The sequence below is a fragment of the Miscanthus floridulus genome, chromosome 5, assembly GCF_019320115.1.
Source record: "Miscanthus floridulus cultivar M001 chromosome 5, ASM1932011v1, whole genome shotgun sequence".
Classification (NCBI taxonomy): domain Eukaryota; kingdom Viridiplantae; phylum Streptophyta; class Magnoliopsida; order Poales; family Poaceae; genus Miscanthus; species Miscanthus floridulus.
The window spans coordinates 122473260-122492349 of record NC_089584.1 but is presented as its reverse complement, the minus strand read 5'-3'; the positions used below and the strand labels follow the sequence as shown (position 1 = coordinate 122492349).

The 19090-nt window shown below is 51.2% G+C and overlaps 1 protein-coding gene across 1 annotated transcript; it reads right to left on the bottom strand.

The window, feature by feature from the left end:
* Nucleotides 1-3140: 3140 nt before the first annotated feature.
* Nucleotides 3141-7868, bottom strand: LOC136453357 (receptor-like serine/threonine-protein kinase SD1-8). The gene is made up of 6 exons (XM_066453930.1): nt 6456-7868; nt 4607-4935; nt 4249-4459; nt 3908-4145; nt 3672-3822; nt 3141-3536 (listed from the first exon to the last, which is right to left on the bottom strand). Exons 1-6 carry the CDS (start codon nt 7774-7776, stop codon nt 3234-3236), a joined length of 2553 nt encoding a protein of 850 aa, XP_066310027.1. The 5' UTR covers nt 7777-7868; the 3' UTR covers nt 3141-3233.
* Nucleotides 7869-19090: the final 11222 nt, after the last annotated feature.

The window sequence follows — 19090 nt, the reverse complement described above, 5'->3', positions numbered from 1 at the left end:
TCCACAGAAGATGAATCTGCATAGCCACATATTCATGAAGGCTTTCAACTCTTTGTCAGAAACGGTGCTAGATGCATTCATATAGTTCTGGATATGTTTGACCCATCCACATCCAGAACTGACGGCTCTTTGATTACTCTTGCTCTTGTACTTATAAGGATATACTGGCAATGACACATTCAAACCAGTCATCATGAATACGTCGGCTAGAGTGATGGTCATAATACCATGACCAAAGATAAAGGCATTGGTAGCGTCAGACCAAAAATGAGAAGCTGCTATCAGAAGGGAATCATTCCTGGGTGTCTCTGCTAAAGATAACTCCAGACAATGACTGATGTCCTGACTTTCCCAGTGGCTGCTGCTTTTCTCCAACATTCTCCTGTACCAGTTGCGCCATCCGGTGATTGGGGGAAATGGCCAATTCTTGAACGTGTTTGGCCATCGGTTTGGTGAGGTAATCCCAGACTTGAAAGGAATTCTTTGGGTTTCCTTCTCAATAATTTCAGAAGGGTCAGGATTTCCCATTGGGCCGAGGAAATATGAGTCGGGGTTGGCAGCGTAAGGGATCAAAATCTGGCTCTTGTACTCCTTTAGAAGATGATTGAAATCAGAGGGGAGTAAATCAAAAGAGGAGCGGAAAGATGAGATGAAAGTTGCCGAATATAAATAAAGTTTACCTCTGGAATTTCATCCTGGGTCGCCATTGAAGATTTGAAGGAGGTCCGAGGTTGCGCTGAAAGCTTGAATTTTTGGGCAGCGGCTGCGGTTTTGAACGGTGATGACCTAGGAGGATGAAAGAGCTTGTGGTCAATTTCAGAATAAAACAACTTTTATCCCAAAATTGAGGGGGCATGTGTTAACACTGGATTTTAGTCGATTCTGGAAGACGACAGGTAGACCCACATGCGGGAAGAAGGGTGTTCGGCAAACAACGCAAGCGGTCGACTAAATGCTTGTGCGGTCGGTTATTCTGGAAGGCGGTAACTCCATTCGGGAAAACAGAAGATGGCAGGCAAGACCGATCGGAAAGATGAGAGTTGTATTAATAAAGGAATCTATAAGTTTAGGGTAAGGAATCGTAAGTTTCCAAGTTTGTTTAGAAGTTCCTTTGTAAATCGTAGTCCTTTAGGACTCACATTTTGTCTAGGGTATAAATATTGACCCTCGACCATTGTAATAAGGGTTCACAACCAAATCAATACAATCGGCCCCGTGCCAACTTTCGAGTCCTCTTGTCGTGTCGTCGAGTTCTTCGAGAGGAACCATCGATCCGTCGACCTCCGTAAGTTCCGACAACCTTGTTATCATGTTTAGTATCATGCGGTGGATTTAGACATGGTGCAAGTAGTCTTGTTTGTTTTCAATGGTCGTGCGGCGGATCTTTGCTTGACAATCAAGAAGTCTTTGCTTATGCTTCGTTTATGAGTAGATACCGTGCGGCAGGCGTTTACTCATATGCTTAGTGAAAGCGAGATAGTTATCGGCTCTATATTAGATATGGCAAATCTAAATAGATTCATTAAGTTATCCAGTGTTGCATGTTTTAAACCTCTTATATATTTGTAACACACTTCTGCCCAATCTAGATTGATATTGTTCGGCTTTCTTTCTCTTGTGGTTTTATTCATGCTTCAACGATCATTGTTTATTTTTATATTACCCTTGCAAAATAGATAACATGCTCATAGTGGCTGAATTGTCTTAATCTAGATTGTCACATGTTGCGGGTTCATGCATGTTAATCACGTTTAAGCTTTAACGAAACTAGGTGTCGTGCGGCAGATGCAGGTTTTAGTTTAGTTTAATCGCTTTTATTTGTACGTTCCTTCTTCATGGATCCCAATTCGGCTGGATTGCCGAGCTTGGTTATGCATTAACTCATAATTAATTTCACTTGTTCAAACATGTCTTCCCATGCACATGCATTCGGCAATTAGGTCTTCACGTGCATTTACCCTACGATTAGCTGAATGGTTTATGAACTTGTTGGCAGACAGCTCTCTATAGCCGTATGTCGTTGTAAGTGGCTTCAAGGCCGTATATGTGGAACTGTCCGGTATTACCCGACATGTTCCGGTTTGACATTTAATTGTTTTATCCCTTGTTAGTTTTTTCAGGTCAAACTGACTGGCACGCTTCCGGATCACGAAACACCCGGGAACCCGATTGAAGCCACGCTTTTCGGCTTGCTGTGTGTGAGGCACAGTACGTCACATTTTGTGTCAACAGAGATATTATCCCAATATTGAGTATTGACGTACTGTTATAGGCCTACAGTTGAGTTGCAGTATTATTTCGAGTAACAACGCATCAAATGCTGATGCCAAGCACATTGATTAAATGTTGTGAAAGAAAGAACCCAGGATTAGATTATTAAGCTTGAGAAAAATAAGAACTAAGCTGATGCTAGCATATTTGATTATTTGAGTCCGAACACTTACCTATTTATGAGCGCACAAATCAATTTGGGTTTTAGTGTAGTCTCTGACTTGATTCCTGGTAATAGGGCCATGTACTACCAATAAGTAATAAGCGTTCTAACAAGGTATTGCAGTGAACTATGGGTAATGGGGTCCCAGTGACGATTAATGCTGCTGACAACGCATTTATCTGGTTTTGTTGTAGTACTGAGTGTGAACATAAGTGTGAAGTGAACATTAGTTGCATAATTGTATTAGTCGTTCGATCAAGTGGGAGAATGTTGGGATGTGATCGGTTAGGCTAATCCTAAACTTAATTATGAGATTAATTAAGTGTTAAGCTTTTGGTCTACCCACTGATCAACAACCCTTAAAATTCTAAGGGTTCGCCCCTTGACCCACAACACGATTATAAATAAGAGAGACGTCCCTAGTGTCACAATCTCTCTAATCCATGTGACTATTCACATAACCGATCGATTATGCGCCGGAGGGTTTAGGAAGGCCGTCTACCCACATCTAGGTACTATTGTAGATCTACATCGCGTTCTTCACCAACTTAGAGCATCAAGCCTCAATCTGGTGAAGATCAATATCTACTTCATCTACGTCAACTCTTCTACGTCTACGGAGACCCTCAGATGGCATCTAGAAACTCTGGTCAGTATCAGATTAATTTCCGCATAAGATTTTGTTAGTGATCATGTTTAGGTTAAGATAAAATCCTGTTAGTCTAAGTTTTAATTCAACACAGATTACATCATTATAGCACCAAGAAAAGAATTACTACTGGTGTCTGGTAAATCCAAGCTACCTAGCGTCAATCGCGGTTATGGTCACGCCGTTGGCCGTGAGGCCATGAGAAGAGTCCGTGTCCGACGTGTTCTTATTCCCAATGTTCACCCCGGGCTCGTTCGGCTCGGGGACCGTCGCGTTCTCGCTGGCCAGCATCATGACTACCGACGACATAAGGGGCCTGTTCCTGGGCTGCACCTCGACGCACAGGAGGGCGACCTGGATGCACCGCAGCACCTCGCTGTAGTTGACGCCGCTGCCGTCCATGACCTTGTCCACCAAATCAACGCTCCTGCCTTCTTTCCGCATCATCCACGCCTGGAGAAATGAAATGACCAGACCAGCATAGTTAGATGAAAATGTTGAGAAAGAAACAGTTGTAGTATAAGTGTGCTGCTTACTGTTTTTTTTTTTTTTTTTTGAGGAGATGTGCTGCTTACTGTTAGTACTTACATATCGGAGGAGGTTGAGATCAAGCTCTTCTTCGTAGAAGCCTCGGTTTCTCCTGCCAGTGATGATCTCTAGAACTAGCACGCCGAAGCTGTAGATGTCGGACTTCATGGAAAACACGCCATCCATCGCATATTCCGGGGACATGTAGCCGCTGAAAACAAAAAATCGTCTTTCATGTCAGTTTGAATTACCATAATTTGAGGACCATAGGACCAGGAGATCAAGAAAGAACTTACTATGTTCCAATGACCTTCAATGTATATGCTGTGGTCTGGTCACCTCCGAACATCCTTGCGATGCCGAAGTCTGAAATTTTGGGGACCATGTTCCTGTCCAGTAACACGTTGCTAGCCTTCAGATCCCTATGGATGATCCTGAACCTTGAGTCTTCATGCAGATACTGTAGACCCCTCGCAATCCCCAAAATGATGTCAAAGCGGTTCTGCCACCTTAGCAACTTCCGCTTTCCTTCATCTGCACAACGCATAACCATTAGCATTCTAGCATTTATATGCAGGTACAATTCAGTAAATTAAACTTCTTGCGCAGATATTTGTTTCTGCAAAGTTAAACTGACCAAATATGAATGTGTCGAGGCTCTGGTTGTGCATGTACTCGTACAGGAGCATCCTCTCCTCCTCGTCGACGCAGCAGCCGAGCAGCCTCACGAGGTTCCTGTGCTGAAGCTTGGCGATCAGCTTCACCTCGTTCTTGAACTCCACCGCCCCTTGCATCGATCTCCGGGACAGCCTCTTCACGGCTACTTCCTGCCCGTCCTCAAGCTTTCCCTGTTCAACAGTTCGCAGGTCCCAGCATCCCGTTAGAAATCAGGGAGAATCGGCTGACAAACCCTTTTTTTCAGATTATTCTACCATGTTCAGGTTTTATCATCCTACTGTTAATGATCACACTCCTTCAACTCCTATCGTTCTTACCATGTAAACAGGACCAAACCCGCCTTCGCCAATCTTGTTGCTCGCAGAGAAACTGTCCGTGGCGGCCAGGATCACCGCCAGATCAAACAACGGCAGGTCGTCAACGTCTTTCTCGGCACTCTTCCAGTCCTCGTCCAACGCCTGCTGCTTCCTTGTCCTGAACGGGAGCACGTCGTCTCCGCCGCTCGGCGCCGAGGAATCCGTCTCGCCGTGACGTTTCCTCCTCTTCCTCCAGACACAGCAGCAGACGACTGATAGCAGGAAAAGCACGCCGGCAACTGCCGCGACGACGGCGATCACCACGCGCTTGCTTGGGGCCCGGTGTCTCGCTGGAAAACAAGCAGCGGCAAAACGTTAGGTGGTGAACATGCAAAACGCTTACTGTGTGTTCTGCATCCGACTAGTCAATACGCGACCGTTGCAAAAGTTTTAGACTAGAAAAATACTAAACCTTTCATTCCACTTACTTTTATCAACATGCATGTATCCCTTTGAATTCTTTACGATTTTTGCCGCTGCTACCACTAGAAAAATGTGCGTATTTCTACCACCTGCTAAGAATAATCGTACCTAGAAATGCATGTTGTCGATGTAAACGGTCTTCCCTGTATAGTTTACGATATCTAGACAACTTTTGATGTGTCATTATCAATTTGGGTGGTGTTGGACGATAGCTCGTACAGTGACGTGTTTCCGGCAGGCTGCACGGTGCCTAACCAAGCGATTGTGATACATGGTTTGTGGGTGCAAAAACCAATTGCTTCCACGGTTTTTGGCCAAGCTACACGTTTTGATAGTTGACCCATGCATGCCACTTTTGCTTCCATTCAAAGGTGATCCTTGAATTGTCTGCTCTATCATATATAATAACGCAACAAATGTGACTGGGTCGAGGAACAGAAAGCTATGTGCAAGTTTTCTTTTTCCTATGCAGTATTCCAGTGTGTGTTTTCAGATTGGAAGTGGTGGCCAGTGACACTTTCTCCTATGATGAGATGGCCTATTCTTGACCGAGAAACATGGGCGTGCTGCAGAATTCAACTTGTGCACACGCTGTCTTGTGAATTGTGATCCTTCCAAGCGAAGTTAGGGGGGGGGGGTTGACTGATCCCACCCCCTAAACTTTAGTCGTTGCTCAATCGGATGTTTGACACATGTATGGATTATTAAATATAGACTATTTATGAAACTAAATGCACAGATTGAGACGGGTTTGCGAGATGAATTTTCTAAGCCTATTTAGTCATGATTTGACAAGGTGGTGCTACAGTAAATATATGCTAACGATGGATTAATTAGGCTTAATAAATTCGTCTCGCGGATTACTGACGAATTCTGTAATTTATTCTTTTATTAGTATCCAAACAACCCATGCAACATCTATATGTTACACCCCTAAACTTTAGTCCCTGAATCCAAACACTCCTTAGACGGATGATGGGACAGAGGGGCCAATTAATTATCATCGACAGCTATTGGTGACGAGATATGTGAACCAAATCTCAGAACAGTATGGTCCAATCCACACTTCTACATGTGTCATGTCAGGTTGCTAACTTCCTAGCAAGGATGTACAAAATTCATATAGATTTGTAGTGATGCATATAATTGCTCAACTGTGAGTCTGACTGTGAGTAACTAAGATCATTTGGGTAGCGGAATTTTGGCAGCTTCTATGTACCTCTTTTTTCTTTTTTTCCTTGTCTAATATAATCTGACAGCAAAGCTCTTGCCGTTCCTTTTTTTTTTAAAAAAAAACAGCTAAGATCATAAGAGCTGCTTGAAACTGTACTAAATTTTATTTTTTATGCAGAAGTACTGAAAATGAAAGCAGCGTCAGAGTCAGTACCTGCGGCATTGAGCGCGTCTATCTCCGACTGCGCGAGCCGTATGTAGACATCCTCCACGTCCGTCGGGAACAGCCGCATGTCCAGCAGATCGACGGCCCAGATGACGCAGCCGCGGCTGACACCCCCGCTGACGTTCGCCGCGGCGTACGCCCGGCAGCTGCAGTTGCTGAGGCACGCCTGCCGGCACTGCTCCAGCGTCATGCCGGGGTACACCGTCGCGTTGGTGGCCTCCGGCAGCTTCATCCGGTTGACGACCCAGAACCCGTCGCTGCTCGCGTTCGCGCCGCCGCCGCAGCTGAGGCTGGTCGTCCTCACGCACCCGGCCTTCCCGTCGCGGAGGTTCCACTGCTGCGGCGACCGTGGCTGGAACCCCGGGAGGCAGACGCACGCCTGGGACTGGCCGGTGTTGTCGCAGTACCCGAACGGCCCGCACTTGGCGTAGGAGTCGCACGGGTCGTTGGGGTAGTACCAGAAGTTGCTCCACCCGCCGTTGAGCAGCACGAACCGCTGCACCTGCCCCGCCGATTCATCCACGACGAACCGCGACAGCAGCGCGTCGCTGCCGATGGAGTAGCTGTAGTACGTCTCGTCGGGGCTGTACACGACCCTGAAGGTGAAGTCGTTCGACTTGAGGTACGGCACGCCGGTGAGGATCTCGCCGTTCCACGGCCCGCTCGTGTACAGCCTCGCGTCGCCGCGGAGGAGGAAGAACTGCGGCAGCCCGCCGGTGACCAGCTTGAACGTGACGTCGCCCGGCGACGGGTCGGACGCGCCGCGCCACGCCGTGATGTTCCGGGTGATGCCGGCCTTGACGTCCACCCCGAGCTTCATGCCCGGGAGCAGCGTGTCCGTCGGGTAGTCGAAGCTCTGCCACGCCACGCTCTGGTCGGAGTCGGAGCCGCTCCCGTCCGAGCTGAGGATGAAGTTGCCGCTGTCCAGGAGCCTCGCTTTGGCGCCGGCGGTCACGTTCCTGGTCGGCGCCGCCGAGGACCACACCGTGCCGTTCTGGCCGTCGAGGATGACGAGGCGGCCATCGGCGGAGAGCCGGAGGACGCCTGGGGTGCTGCGGACCGGGCTCTGGCGGTTGGCGACCCACACGACGGTGTGCACCGTGATGTTGTAGTACCAGATGCCGAGGTACGTCCTGGCGCCGCCATCCGGGCTGAAGAAGCCGAGCTGGAAGACCCCGCCGGCCGAGACGAGCGTCTGGTTATCGCCGGTGGTGATGGACTCGGATGGGCCGATGGTGTCGGTGGAGGTGGAGCGTGGGAAGAACGCGGCGGTGGCGAGGAGGACGAGGGAGAGCGCGCACGCCCTCATGCTCGATCGATCTCGCCTGAATCGCGCACTCCGCGCCAGTGCAAAACGGTGCGGCCGTGCGGGGCTGCAGCTGCGCGCGAGAATTTGTTATTCAGGTCCATCACATGGGCCTGTGGCCGCGTTTTAGTGCCTTCTTTATCACCTTTTGATCCAATCCCAGTGCGGGTTGGTTGGCATTTGGAGTACTAGCCGTGTAGCAGCACACAAGCCAGCCAGGTCAACGTTGGAGTCTGGAACGGCTAGCCGTTTTCCAGGCGGTCGAGTTGAGCGTCGCCAGTGGGTAGGTATGTCAGCGACCGAGTTTGATCCGATCCACAGAACCGAGCACACGCGTGCGCTCAGGTTTTTGTTCCGCCGCACGGCTAGCCTCATGATCATGAACGGGGCCAGCCGATCCGCACCGCACTCACCTCCGTGACTCCGTCGATGCGCATGAAGTTTCTAAACTTACGATGACGTGTTAGTTTCTTGTTTCCGGTTATTATTACAACTAGCAAACATGTACATGCGTTGCAACGGAAGAAAAAAACTATAAAAGTATATATATGTGTTAGATTTTTATTTATAACTTATTTTATGAAGTCTCTGACAACCATAATATGAATTAATATTGGTAATAATATGACAATGCTTTATTAAATTCATATATCAAATTAAAATAGAATTTTGATAGATTTTTCTCTCATTGTGAAGACATAAATATGTACTCTTGAATATTACATAACTTTAGCTTTAATATTATCCATGTGTCGGTAGAGTTAAATATCAAGTTTCGCGATTTCCTTGAAAAACACATGAAAATATCTATTTATACCTTATACTAAAGAGGCAAAATTTCTTACCACAAATAATTTTTCGTCCAGCTTTAATACAAAAGTGACTCTGTCTCGGTCAACAGCCGGAAAATCGTATCCGTTTTTCTATATTAACCGACGTTGTTTAGAACGCTCCTGTCCACATCCCTGTTTCTTTTCCCTTTTTTCCCGTTTCCTCCACCCACCGCTCCAGTTCTGTATGGGACCTTTTTTCACTTTTTCACCCCTATATTTTTTATAAATAAATAAATATAAACAAAAATAATAAGAGGCAATTCAATACTAAATCTGCCTAACTCTAGAAAGACAAACGGCTTATAAAATTAAATCAACTCCATCCATACACGAATCGATTGAAGAGGAAATTTAGGGCAAGAATTTCAATCGAGGAAAGCAGAGAAAGAATCGAAGAGGACGTTGGACGGGGTCGCGCCTCCAGGCCGGCAGAGGCGCCCGCGCCGCGGCATCCGCGCCGCCAGCCAGGTCTGCCTGCGCTCGCCGGCCAGGGCGCCCAGGCCAGGCATGGCCCGCACATCGATGGAGGAGAGGAGTGGGGCGGCGGGGAAGGGGATGCAGCTGCTCATGCGCCGGTCGAAGGGCTGGACCGCTATGCGCGCGACGCTACTGCTCCGGAGGACCATGGACATCGCCGGGCGGGTCTGGATGTGGCGAGGAGAGGGCACCGGGGGGTGGATCCTAACTCCGAAGCTTGTTGATTGGAGCCCAAGATTGTTGATTCAGCAGACATCAAAAGAAGGCAGCGGTGCACGAGGAAGACGATGAGATGAGGAACAAGCGCGAGGAAGAGAAAAACGTCCGTGCGGACGGGAATGGGAAGAGGCGATATCCATGTGATTTTTTATAGGTGTGGGTCCGATGCATGGAGCATGCTCCCAGTTCCAAATATTTCTGACAATAAAATAAGCTCACGTGAGACCCATCTAATGGAGAGCTTCGTGCGTGGACTCGTTCGTTTATAGGAATTTTAGAGAAATTTAAAGGAACGTGAATGAATTTGGAGGAATTCGTGAGAGAAAAAATACTATTTTAGATAAAAAAATAAATGGATGAAGTCGGTTTAAAGACACGGGAACCGGGCCTGTGTGTGCAGGGGATCGGCAACGTGAATCCTTGTGCTCTGATTGGATTGTAGCATGTGCGTCCGGATCCGGTCATCTTCGTTGCTTCTCATGCTTATGGTGTTCATGACAAATTTGTTATCGTTGCTGGTGGGACAGAGTTTAGTAGTGTCCCTGAGGATGAGTGTGTTCTTCTTTATTTCCGAGCATACCTGGTTCTGATTTTCTCTTCTTTTTATATATGTCAAATTTTTGTGTCTTTAAATCCTTAACCCTCTCCTAATAAATAAAGATTCTCACAACTAAATTGTTATGTAATTTTGATTGGAAATAGAACTTATTTTTATTAGAATCTGGATGAGCCAATAGTCCCGTGAACGGTCCAAGTAATCTAACAGTAAACTCAAATCTTGAGCAATTTGTTATCTAATCCAGTCTAAATAAGTATCGTCTCTAAACTAAGCGGATGTTTTTTGTCAAATACTAATGGTGTGCGCCATTCTAGAGAAAAGCATGTTATTTTTTTTCAACCATTTTTCGTTCCGTTGCAATGCACGGATATTTTTGTTAGTACCTAATATTTGTTTATTCGAGAAAGGTCAAGGTTCAAAGAGTCATAATAGAATATTTATAGTAAATTGTGTATGTGTATTGCAACCGAACCTACAGCTTATGGTGTAGCTAGTCACCTAAACGACTTGCGGTTCGGAGATTTGTTTAAGAATCACATCGGAGTCGGACGTTTTAGCATTGTTGGACACATCTTGTAGTCGAACACTATGTCATTATTGGACGCATGTTGTTCTAATTCATATGAGCATGGGGTTGTGAGTACAACACATGCGGGTCGGAGTGGAGATTCAGCTTCGTTTTTGTTGGACGGGTATTGTTCTAACTCATATGGGCATGTGTCCAAATCACGAATGGGGTAGAGAGAAGCACAAAGGTATTGTGAGAAGTAAGAAAAGACAGGATTTCAGCTGACTTCATTAGTCAGACCATTGATTGATCCAAGTTGTAATAAAAATAATTTTTATTTTTAATCAAAACTACATAAAAAATCTAATGACGAGAATATTTATTTAGTAGACTGGAGATAAAAAAAGTAAAGATCCAAAGGCTCATAATATTTTTTATTTTTTTATGTTTATATGTGTCGGTGCAGAAAGTGACCAGCTAATGAATATTTGTAGTTTTGCTGTACGTTGTGATCGGAGGTGGCCTAGCACTCAATGACACATGATTTATACTGGTTCGGGCAACGTGCTCTACGTCCAGTCGGGGTCGGTCGGTGACTTTATTCCTGAGCCTAGGTGCTCGAAGTTTGCAGTGGGGTTACAAACGAGAGGAAGAAAGATAGGGTGTATAACCATGTGTTTGGTTTGCGGGTTTAACTGGGATATCCCGGGTTCGTCCCAGATGATCTGTTGTTTGGTTGTAGAATCAGTGGGTTGGGTTCATCCCGCACAAGGTATATTCTCTCTAGATGCGGGTTCGTTGGGTACCTCCAAATCGAAGAAATCATCTCGACCCAGATGGACGTCGTTGCATCTCCGTTGGCGAGCGCAGACGCGGGTTGCTCGGATGCTTCTCCATCGCCGGCATGGGCGACCTCCGGCGCCCAGCGTCCAGCGATGTCCGGATGCTTCGGCCATGGTGCATCTCCGTGCGACCTCTGGCTCCCGGCCCCCGCCCTCCAACGCGGGACAAGCCCCTGGCCCTTAGCCCTCGACGGACGTTGCATCGACCTGCATCGACAGACGTTGCGTCCGTCCGTTGCACGCGCGCGTCCGTGCGCGTCCGTGCGCGGGAGGAGCGGCCTGGCGTGGTGCAACGAGGAGGGAGCGAGCGGCGCCCGACGGAGGGAGGGGGGAGCGGCCGGTGGAGGCGGTGAGGAGGCAGCCGGGAGGGAGGGAGCGGCCGGGGAGGAGCCGGGGAGGGAGCGCCGGGGAGGAGTCGAGGAGGCAGCGCCCGGCGTCGGGTGGAGCCGGAGGTGGCACGGCGTCGGGGAGGAATTGGGGAGGCAGCCCACGTCGGAGGGAGAGTAGGGGCCTACGGGAGGAGCCAGGAGAGGAGCCGTGCGGGGAGGAGGAAGAAGGTAGAAGAGGAAGGGAGGAAAAAAAAGAAGAGGCTGACTGGTGGGCCCCGCAGCTGACAGGTGGGGTCCAGAACTAACGGTGTTAAAAGGACATCCATCCCAACCCTCTCAACCTCTTCAACCAAACAAAAGACTGGGTCGGCTCCAACCCACTCATCCAAACACGAGATGGGTCGGCTCCGACCCATAAAAATGGGTCGGCTCCAACCCAACCCATGTCGTCCCAAAACCAAACACATACTAAGAGGTCCGGTCGGCTCCGACCGGAAGGGCCGATAGTGACAGGAACTTCACTATGAGCTAAGTGTTCTAGCGGATACTTGAGGTCTAAACCTGGTGGTTCTGTGGTTGTGAGCTATCGATCTAAGGAACTCTAGCCTACTAGAATCGGTCTCCTTTTGTTGGAGGAAGCGTACCCCTTTTATAGATGAAGGGGATGGCTTTACAAGTGAGAGGGTGAGGGTACGTATGCTACCGAGCCTTGTTGCCCATGCCTATCGAGCCTTGTTGCCCACACCGGCGGGTATAAGATAGTGATAGGCGCCTATAATACTATTGATGTCACTGTAGAATGTCAGATGCACACGGGAGATCGTGCTACCTTTTTCAGGGATGGTGGATGTTGGTACCTGCAAATACTGTTTGATGCCTAGAGGCTTGTGAGGAGTTGCGCTATGTTTACCCGGTATGGTAAATCCTTATGCCCATACCGCTATCGATATCCAGAGACACGCTGGGGGTCTTACCGTATGGGAGTTTTAGCGGCCCCTACAACACTATAGAGGGAGATGTCGGCGCCTACAATACTGTTTATGTTGGGTGGCTACAGAGTACTGTTATGTGCAGGGTATGGTCTCTGGTTCAGTGGTTTTGACTTGTGAGCCTTACCTTGCCTTTCTCCGCACGTCTTCTGATTCCTACCGAGCGGGCGTCCTCGGTCGGATGGCTCTAGTCAGCTCTAAGTGCGCCGGTCGGAGAAGAGCGGTGAGCAGGGTTCCTACGAGCCCCGATCGGAGGGACATGGGGTCAGAGTCGAAAGTAGGTCTCGGGGCAGGCATTCTGATCGGAGGGGTCGTCTGGAGATGGTTGGAGCCCGAATCGAGCGCTCCGGTCAGAGAGGTGGGCCGAAGTAGCTGATGAGCGGGCGTTGCTCTTCTTGGGCCTAGCCTTCCGGTTGGTTGCTAGATCGTTCCTTTGCCCTGTTGTTTTTAGACTCTTAGGCCGAGCCTTGGCACAGAAGCCGGTCCCCGAGGGACCCTAGGTTTATGAACCCGACAGGAGTCCCCGAGCCCCTGGGTGATTTGGGTAGAATCGTCTAGGGGATTTTTTGTCTTGCTGACGGGTGCGCGCGAGCGCACCCGTGGGTGTAGCCCCCGAGCCCCTGGGCGGTTCGGGTAGAACCGTTTGGGGGGTATTGTTTTTGCGGGCGTGTGTGCGTGTTTTTTAGTTTGAAATAGATTTTTGTCAACCAAGGCATTGCTGTGCAGCCGAGGCGTTTTTAGGCGCGAAGATTGGATTGAAACAGAACTTACTGATCCCGACGTCGATGCGCGCCGTAGATCGGGCGAGGAAGTTAGTTCGAACGCGAGAGAGCTCATTGATCCTGGCGTCGATGCGTGCCATGGGATCGGGCGAGGAAGTTAGTTCAGACACGAGAAAGCTCACTGATCCTGGCATTGATGCGCATCATGGGATCGGGTGAGGCAGTTAGTTTTGGACAAGATAGAGCTTACTGATCCCGGCGTCGATGCGCGCCATGGGATCGGGTGAGGCAGTTAGTTCGGTCGTGAGAGAGCTCACTGATCCTGGCGTCGATGCGCGCCGTCGGATCGGGTGAGGGAGTTAGTTTGGACAAACCCTGGCGTCGGTGCGTGCCGTGGTTTCTAAATAGTTAGTTTAGGGGTTGGACGAGACCGAGACCATGGGTCCTGGCATCGGTGCGTGCCATGGGACCGAGCGGGTCAGAGTCATGGATCCCGGCCTCGGCACAGCCTAGGCAGCTGAGGTAGTTAGTTTAGTTAGTTTTTCACGTGAGTTCGGAGTGCGGTCTCTGGATTTTTGGAGCGCAGTCGGAAGTGAAGCCGTTACGCGAGTTCGGAGTCGTGGTCCCAAGCCGTAGCCGGATGTCGTAGATCTTGTCGACGCGAGTTCGGAGTCACGGTCCCAAGCCATAGCCGGATGTCGTAGATCCTATCAATGTGAGTTCGGAGTCGTGGTCCCAAGGTTTTTGGCTGGTGCCCCGAGCCTTGTCAGGCCTTCGCGGGGGTCGATGTGAGTTTGTGTGCGTTACCCCATCCGGTTCCTCACAACCGGAGGGGCTGAGTTTCGTCGCTTGTCCCGATCGCTTAGGCTTAAATACTAGCTCGATGAGTTCGCTAACGGGTGTGATCGAGCGAAATCCGGGTCCGTTGTTCGTGATGGTGTCGGCATAGCCCTCTTGTGACATTCCACTACTCCTTTACCTGTAACCTGATAGATGCCTAGGTCGTTCCGGAGATAGACCTGAGTGGCCTAACGGCCTCCCCTCGATGGAGATTCTATGGGCCTAGCGAGAGGTTTAGGATCGAATGAGAAGGTTGAGATGACCTAGTTTGCCGGACCGGGCAAAGGCCGCACGGTGCTCATCTACGGTTTTCTCCCCTGGCTCTGTTGTTTGCTCATATCGAATGAGGCAACCGCCGCTTCGTGACGCAACACGGAGCGTTCTGGTGCATTTCGCTGCACGTGCGATGCTTAGTTCCCGAGCCCCCGGACGGTTTAGGGCCCGAATCATTTGAGAGGCACGGGCGTATGGGATGAGATGTGCATATGGATGTATGAGATGATTTATAAGGAAATAGAGGGGTTCGGTAGTGCTCACCTTGATGGCTTAAGTGACGGGGTTCGGAGAGCTTCAGTCAGAAATGTCCGACCGGGACCTGCGCTCGTCAATCATGGGTGAGTCCTTGCATGAATAGTTTTGTATTAATGAATACATGCTTACCTTGATGGCCTAAGTGACGGGGTTTGGAAAGCTTTAGTCGGAAATGTCTGATCGGAACCTTGATGACCTAAGTGATGGGGTTCGGAGAGCTTCAGTCCGAAATGTCCGATCGGGATCCGTGCTCGTCGTTCATGATGGAGTCGGCATGGCCTACATGGGGTGCCCCTTCGCTTCCTTACCTGCCATTCGGTGTCTATCCTGAGTGATTTGATCGACTCAGGGGGTCGAATGGTTTCTTCTGGCGAAAGATTTCGCTTTGGGTTCTTCTAGGTCTGGCCTGGGGAAGCGGGGAGCCACCCGCGTGCGGTGGCGCTTCGATTCCTGTTCCCATCGTGTGGTAGTGGTTGATTGTGAGGTAGTGGTGGGCCATGGCCAGGCCACGTCCCTTTTGATTAGGAGCCGTTCCGTCGGGCAGAGCACGTCTCATCGATCAGGGCACGTCTTATCTGCATTAATTGGAAAAGAGAGAAATTCTCACTCTGTCATTCCGGCTTCCCTGATTGGCGCGTCCTTCCCTAACCGTTGTTCCCTTTTCCTTAAGTAATAGAAGGGAGAGGGTTTTCATTCCGTTCTTTTGCCTGTTCTTCATCTGCCGCCGCCTTCTCTCTTCCTTTTTGCCGTGAGCGTTCCTAAAAGTCGTGGAGGTTTCTAGGAAAGAAAGGGGAGAGAGCGAGGGAGGAGAGAGGAACTCACGGAAATGTCGGATTGGAGGTCATCCACCGTGAGGACGTCAGTGCTGGAGGCTTTCATCATGAAGGGGTTTCTGCTGCCGTAGGAGGTGGCGCACTGGAGGGTCCCCAGGAGGGAGGAGTTCCCACAACCTCGTCCCGACGAGGTGGTTTCTTTCCTTACCTTTCATGAGCGCAGATTAGGATACCCCGCGCACTAGTTCCTGTGCGGGCTCCTCAACGAGTAGGCTCTAGAGCTATAGCACCTCAATCCGATGGGGGTGCTGCACATTGCTGGTTTTATCACCGTCTGCGAGGCTTTCCTTGGGATGGAGCCGCACGCGGATCTCTTCTGGCTTTTCTTCTCCGGGAGAGCTCTAACGACGGGGAATTCGGCCGAGACCGCACCGGTGGGAGGGTTCGCCCTACAGAAGAAGCCGAGTGCAGGAGGTGTGTATCCCGCATACACCCCATGTGACTCCAACCGGGGATGGCACGGGGAATGGTTTTACATCCGAAATCCGCCGAAGGCGCCATTTCCGACGTTCATCGGTGGGAGGCCGGTGAAGCAGAAAAGTTGGTCATGGGGTTGCGCCTGCATAGAGAGGCACAAGGTAGAGGTCATCGAGGAGGAGCTGCGGAAGCTCGTAAGGCTCGGCCTTGATGGGGTGCGAGTGTTCCACACCCTCTTTCACCGCTAGGTTGCGTTGTTGGCGAAGAGAATGCAGCCGATGTGGATGTACGGTGGCCGGTCAGACTCGGACCATGCATCGCCGGAGGACCTGCCAGACGACGAGGTCTGGAGTCACCTTGGCGGGGTGCTGTAGTTGAGGTCCAAGGATACGGTTGTGGGGAAACCCATACTGTTCAATGCCTCGGTCGTGTCCAACCTGGTATGATTCGTTATTTTGTTCATGTTTCTTCCTCTGCTTTTGCTGTTTCCTGATCCTGGGCCATCCGTTCCATAGGGGCTTGAAAGGTACAAGTCTTGGCCGCACCTTCCTAAGGGACCGAAGGGCAGGGCCCGGTAGGCCACCCAGAAGGAGGCGGCAGACGTCCGGAAGAAGAAGAGAACTAGGGAGGTTCAACGGAAGGAAGGGAAGAAGAAGGAGGTCGCCCGGCGCGTGAGTGCCGGGGAACATAGGAGCGACGTTGAGTCAGAACTCGCATCGGATGATCCTATGGATTTGGATGACATGGTCTTCTCTGATGAGGAGGAGAGTCAGGGGGTCGCTGTGACCTCGGTGGACCGTCGCGACCCTACGGCGATGTCCGCTGGTGAGGAGCAGGAGGCCGCACGACGTGCGGAGGTTCCTGCGTCAAGGAAGCGTGTGGTGAGCGCGGACGCTGTCGATGGATGGGCGGCGAAGCGGACACGGTCACCACACCCCTCGGTGGTGTCGTCGACCCCGTCATCGCCTGTGGCGAACGTGGCTGAGCGAGTCGGGCGGTCCGAGGAGCGGACTGGCACTCGTGCACCAATGGGACCGGTGCCAACGCCTGGCTCGCAGCCGAAGGAGGCCCTGCCTACCGTGGGTGCGATCAAGCAATCCGGGTGGTCTGAGGAACAGACTAGCGCCCGGGCAACGCGTGTCCTGTAGTCAGAGGATGCTCCGTCCACTGCTCTGGTCGAGGAGTCCCGAGCCGGAGGTCGTAGTGACCCGTAGGCCGAGCAGGAACCAGTTGGGATGACTCCACCCCATCTAAAGTGAGGGGGCCTAGGTCACAGCCTGGGAGCAGTCCTCATGCTGTAGGCCCATCGACATCGGGCCCTGCTTTCAGAGTCATGCCACTCACCTTCCGGTATGTTTTTCTTTCTGTTGTTTTTCGATATTCCGCTGGTTGAGCTTTTTCAGAGGGTGACTTACCCGCACTTTCTGTTAGCGGCCAGGGATGCAGGAGACTTGGAGGCCTACCCTACAGCGCTCCCTCCTAGGGGTGGTGCTCCCCGGGGCGGCTGCTGATAAGGCAACAGTGGTGGCGTCGGTGTTGGCGGTGATCCCAGTGCCGATGGCGGGGGTTGCATTGGAGGTAACTCTTGTGGCCCCTCCTCCGCCGGTCATGGTGGAAGAGACGAGGGAGGGCGAGCTCCCTATCTCGCTGGGTGGAGGGCCGCACGGCTTATCCTTGCCATCAGAGCCAAAGGCGCTGGAGGAAAGTGCGGTCGGGATGGTGTTGGGATGCCTGGTGGCGTTCCATGCGAATGAGGTGGTGGACATCCCGTCTGACGATGAGGCGGATGTCACGGTGGAGCCGCCGGTGTCACCATAGGAGCTGGCGGCATCACTGCGGGAGCTGGCGGTGGTCCAGTTGGAGGCTGGGCCCTCCGGTGGTTCACCGAAGGGTGACCTAGAGTGGCCCTGCCCTAAGGACCCATCGAAGGCATGGTTCATCCTCTGGGATTCCCAGGAGTGTCAGCTCTAGGACATTTTGGGGGGGGGGCAAGGGCATGCCGTGGTGTCCGAGCTCACCAAGCTATCTGCAAAGCTTGAAAGCACCCGGAAGCAGGCTTAGTTCGCTTAGCAGTTGGTTGAGGGCGACCTGTAGCTCACCACGAAGGTGAGTTTCTGGTACTTGTCCTTGCCCTTTGAATCTTTCATCAGTTGTTTTTAGCATGCTTGTTTTGTAGGATATAAGGAAGATGTCTTTCCGCAAGTCTTACTTCCTCCGAGTGGAATACGCCCGAATGGCTGAGCTCGAGCATCGGGTAGAGTTCGCTCGCCGCGAGTCCCAGGACTAGGCGGTCGAGGCGGCCACGGCACGGGCGGAGTGGCAGCGTGCATCGGAGCGGGCGACTGCCGCCGACTAAGGGCTCGAGACAATGAAAGCCTGCCAGGGCGGAGACTGAGGCGGAGTTGCGGGCATCCCTGGCGAGCATCGAGATGGCACTTCAAGAGGCCTTGGCGGCCCTTGAGATGGAGAGGAGTGCTCTGGCGTCGGAGTGGGCCACCCTGGAGTCAGCGTGGATGGCCCTGGAGGCGGAGCGGAGGGCCCGGTCGGAGGCGGACCAGGAGGTGCTCGTGCTCCGAGGCCAGGTGATGGGGACGGAGGAGGCGAACACCCGGCTGTGTGTGTAGGCGACTCAATAGGCGGAGGAATTCTCCACCCTTGAGAACTCTCGCGCTGGTACATACCCTTTCTTGTTTTTTGTTGTGTTGGTTTCTTTCTTCAGCTTGTTCTTGAGCTTGTCGCCCCTCCTTCAGAGCTAGATGGAAAGGTGAAGACGCTGGAGCAGGACCTAGAGACAACCAAGGCGACCCTCAGCCGGAATGCGGAGGAGCTAGCCAAGTCCCATGAAGAGCGATGTGCTCTTGAGGGGGACCTTGACCAGATCCGCAATGTTGCCCAGCTCATCATCTCGGAAGTCTTCGGGTCGGTGCCAAGCACTAGCGCGCCTATTGTCTAGCTAGCGGAGGTCCCAGACACAGTCAAGGACCTTGTCAGAAGCGGACTGTTTTACGGGGCGTTGGGGATGCTGACCTTGGTGGTGACACACCACCCGAATCTGGACTTCGCCACTATCTGCAGCGGGTATGCTGAAGGCCTGAGCATGGAGGACATCCAGTATCGGGGAGAGCTTGCTGCCGCACACGTGGTTGGTGTCGAAGCAAGTTCCCGCTGAGTGGGTGATGGACGTTCACCGTGAAGACATGGCCGGAAGCATGCGTGGG

Coding starts and splice junctions, on each gene's coding strand:
- LOC136453357 (XM_066453930.1), bottom strand. CDS start 7,776: ATGAGGGCGTGCGCGCTCTCCCTCGTCCTCCTCGCCACCGCCGCGTTC. Junction 4,936..6,455: donor AGACGCGCTCAATGCCGCAG/GTACTGACTCTG, acceptor CTTGTTTTCCAG/CGAGACACCGGGCCCCAAGC. Junction 4,146..4,248: donor CCTCGACACATTCATATTTG/GTCAGTTTAACT, acceptor TGCGTTGTGCAG/ATGAAGGAAAGCGGAAGTTG.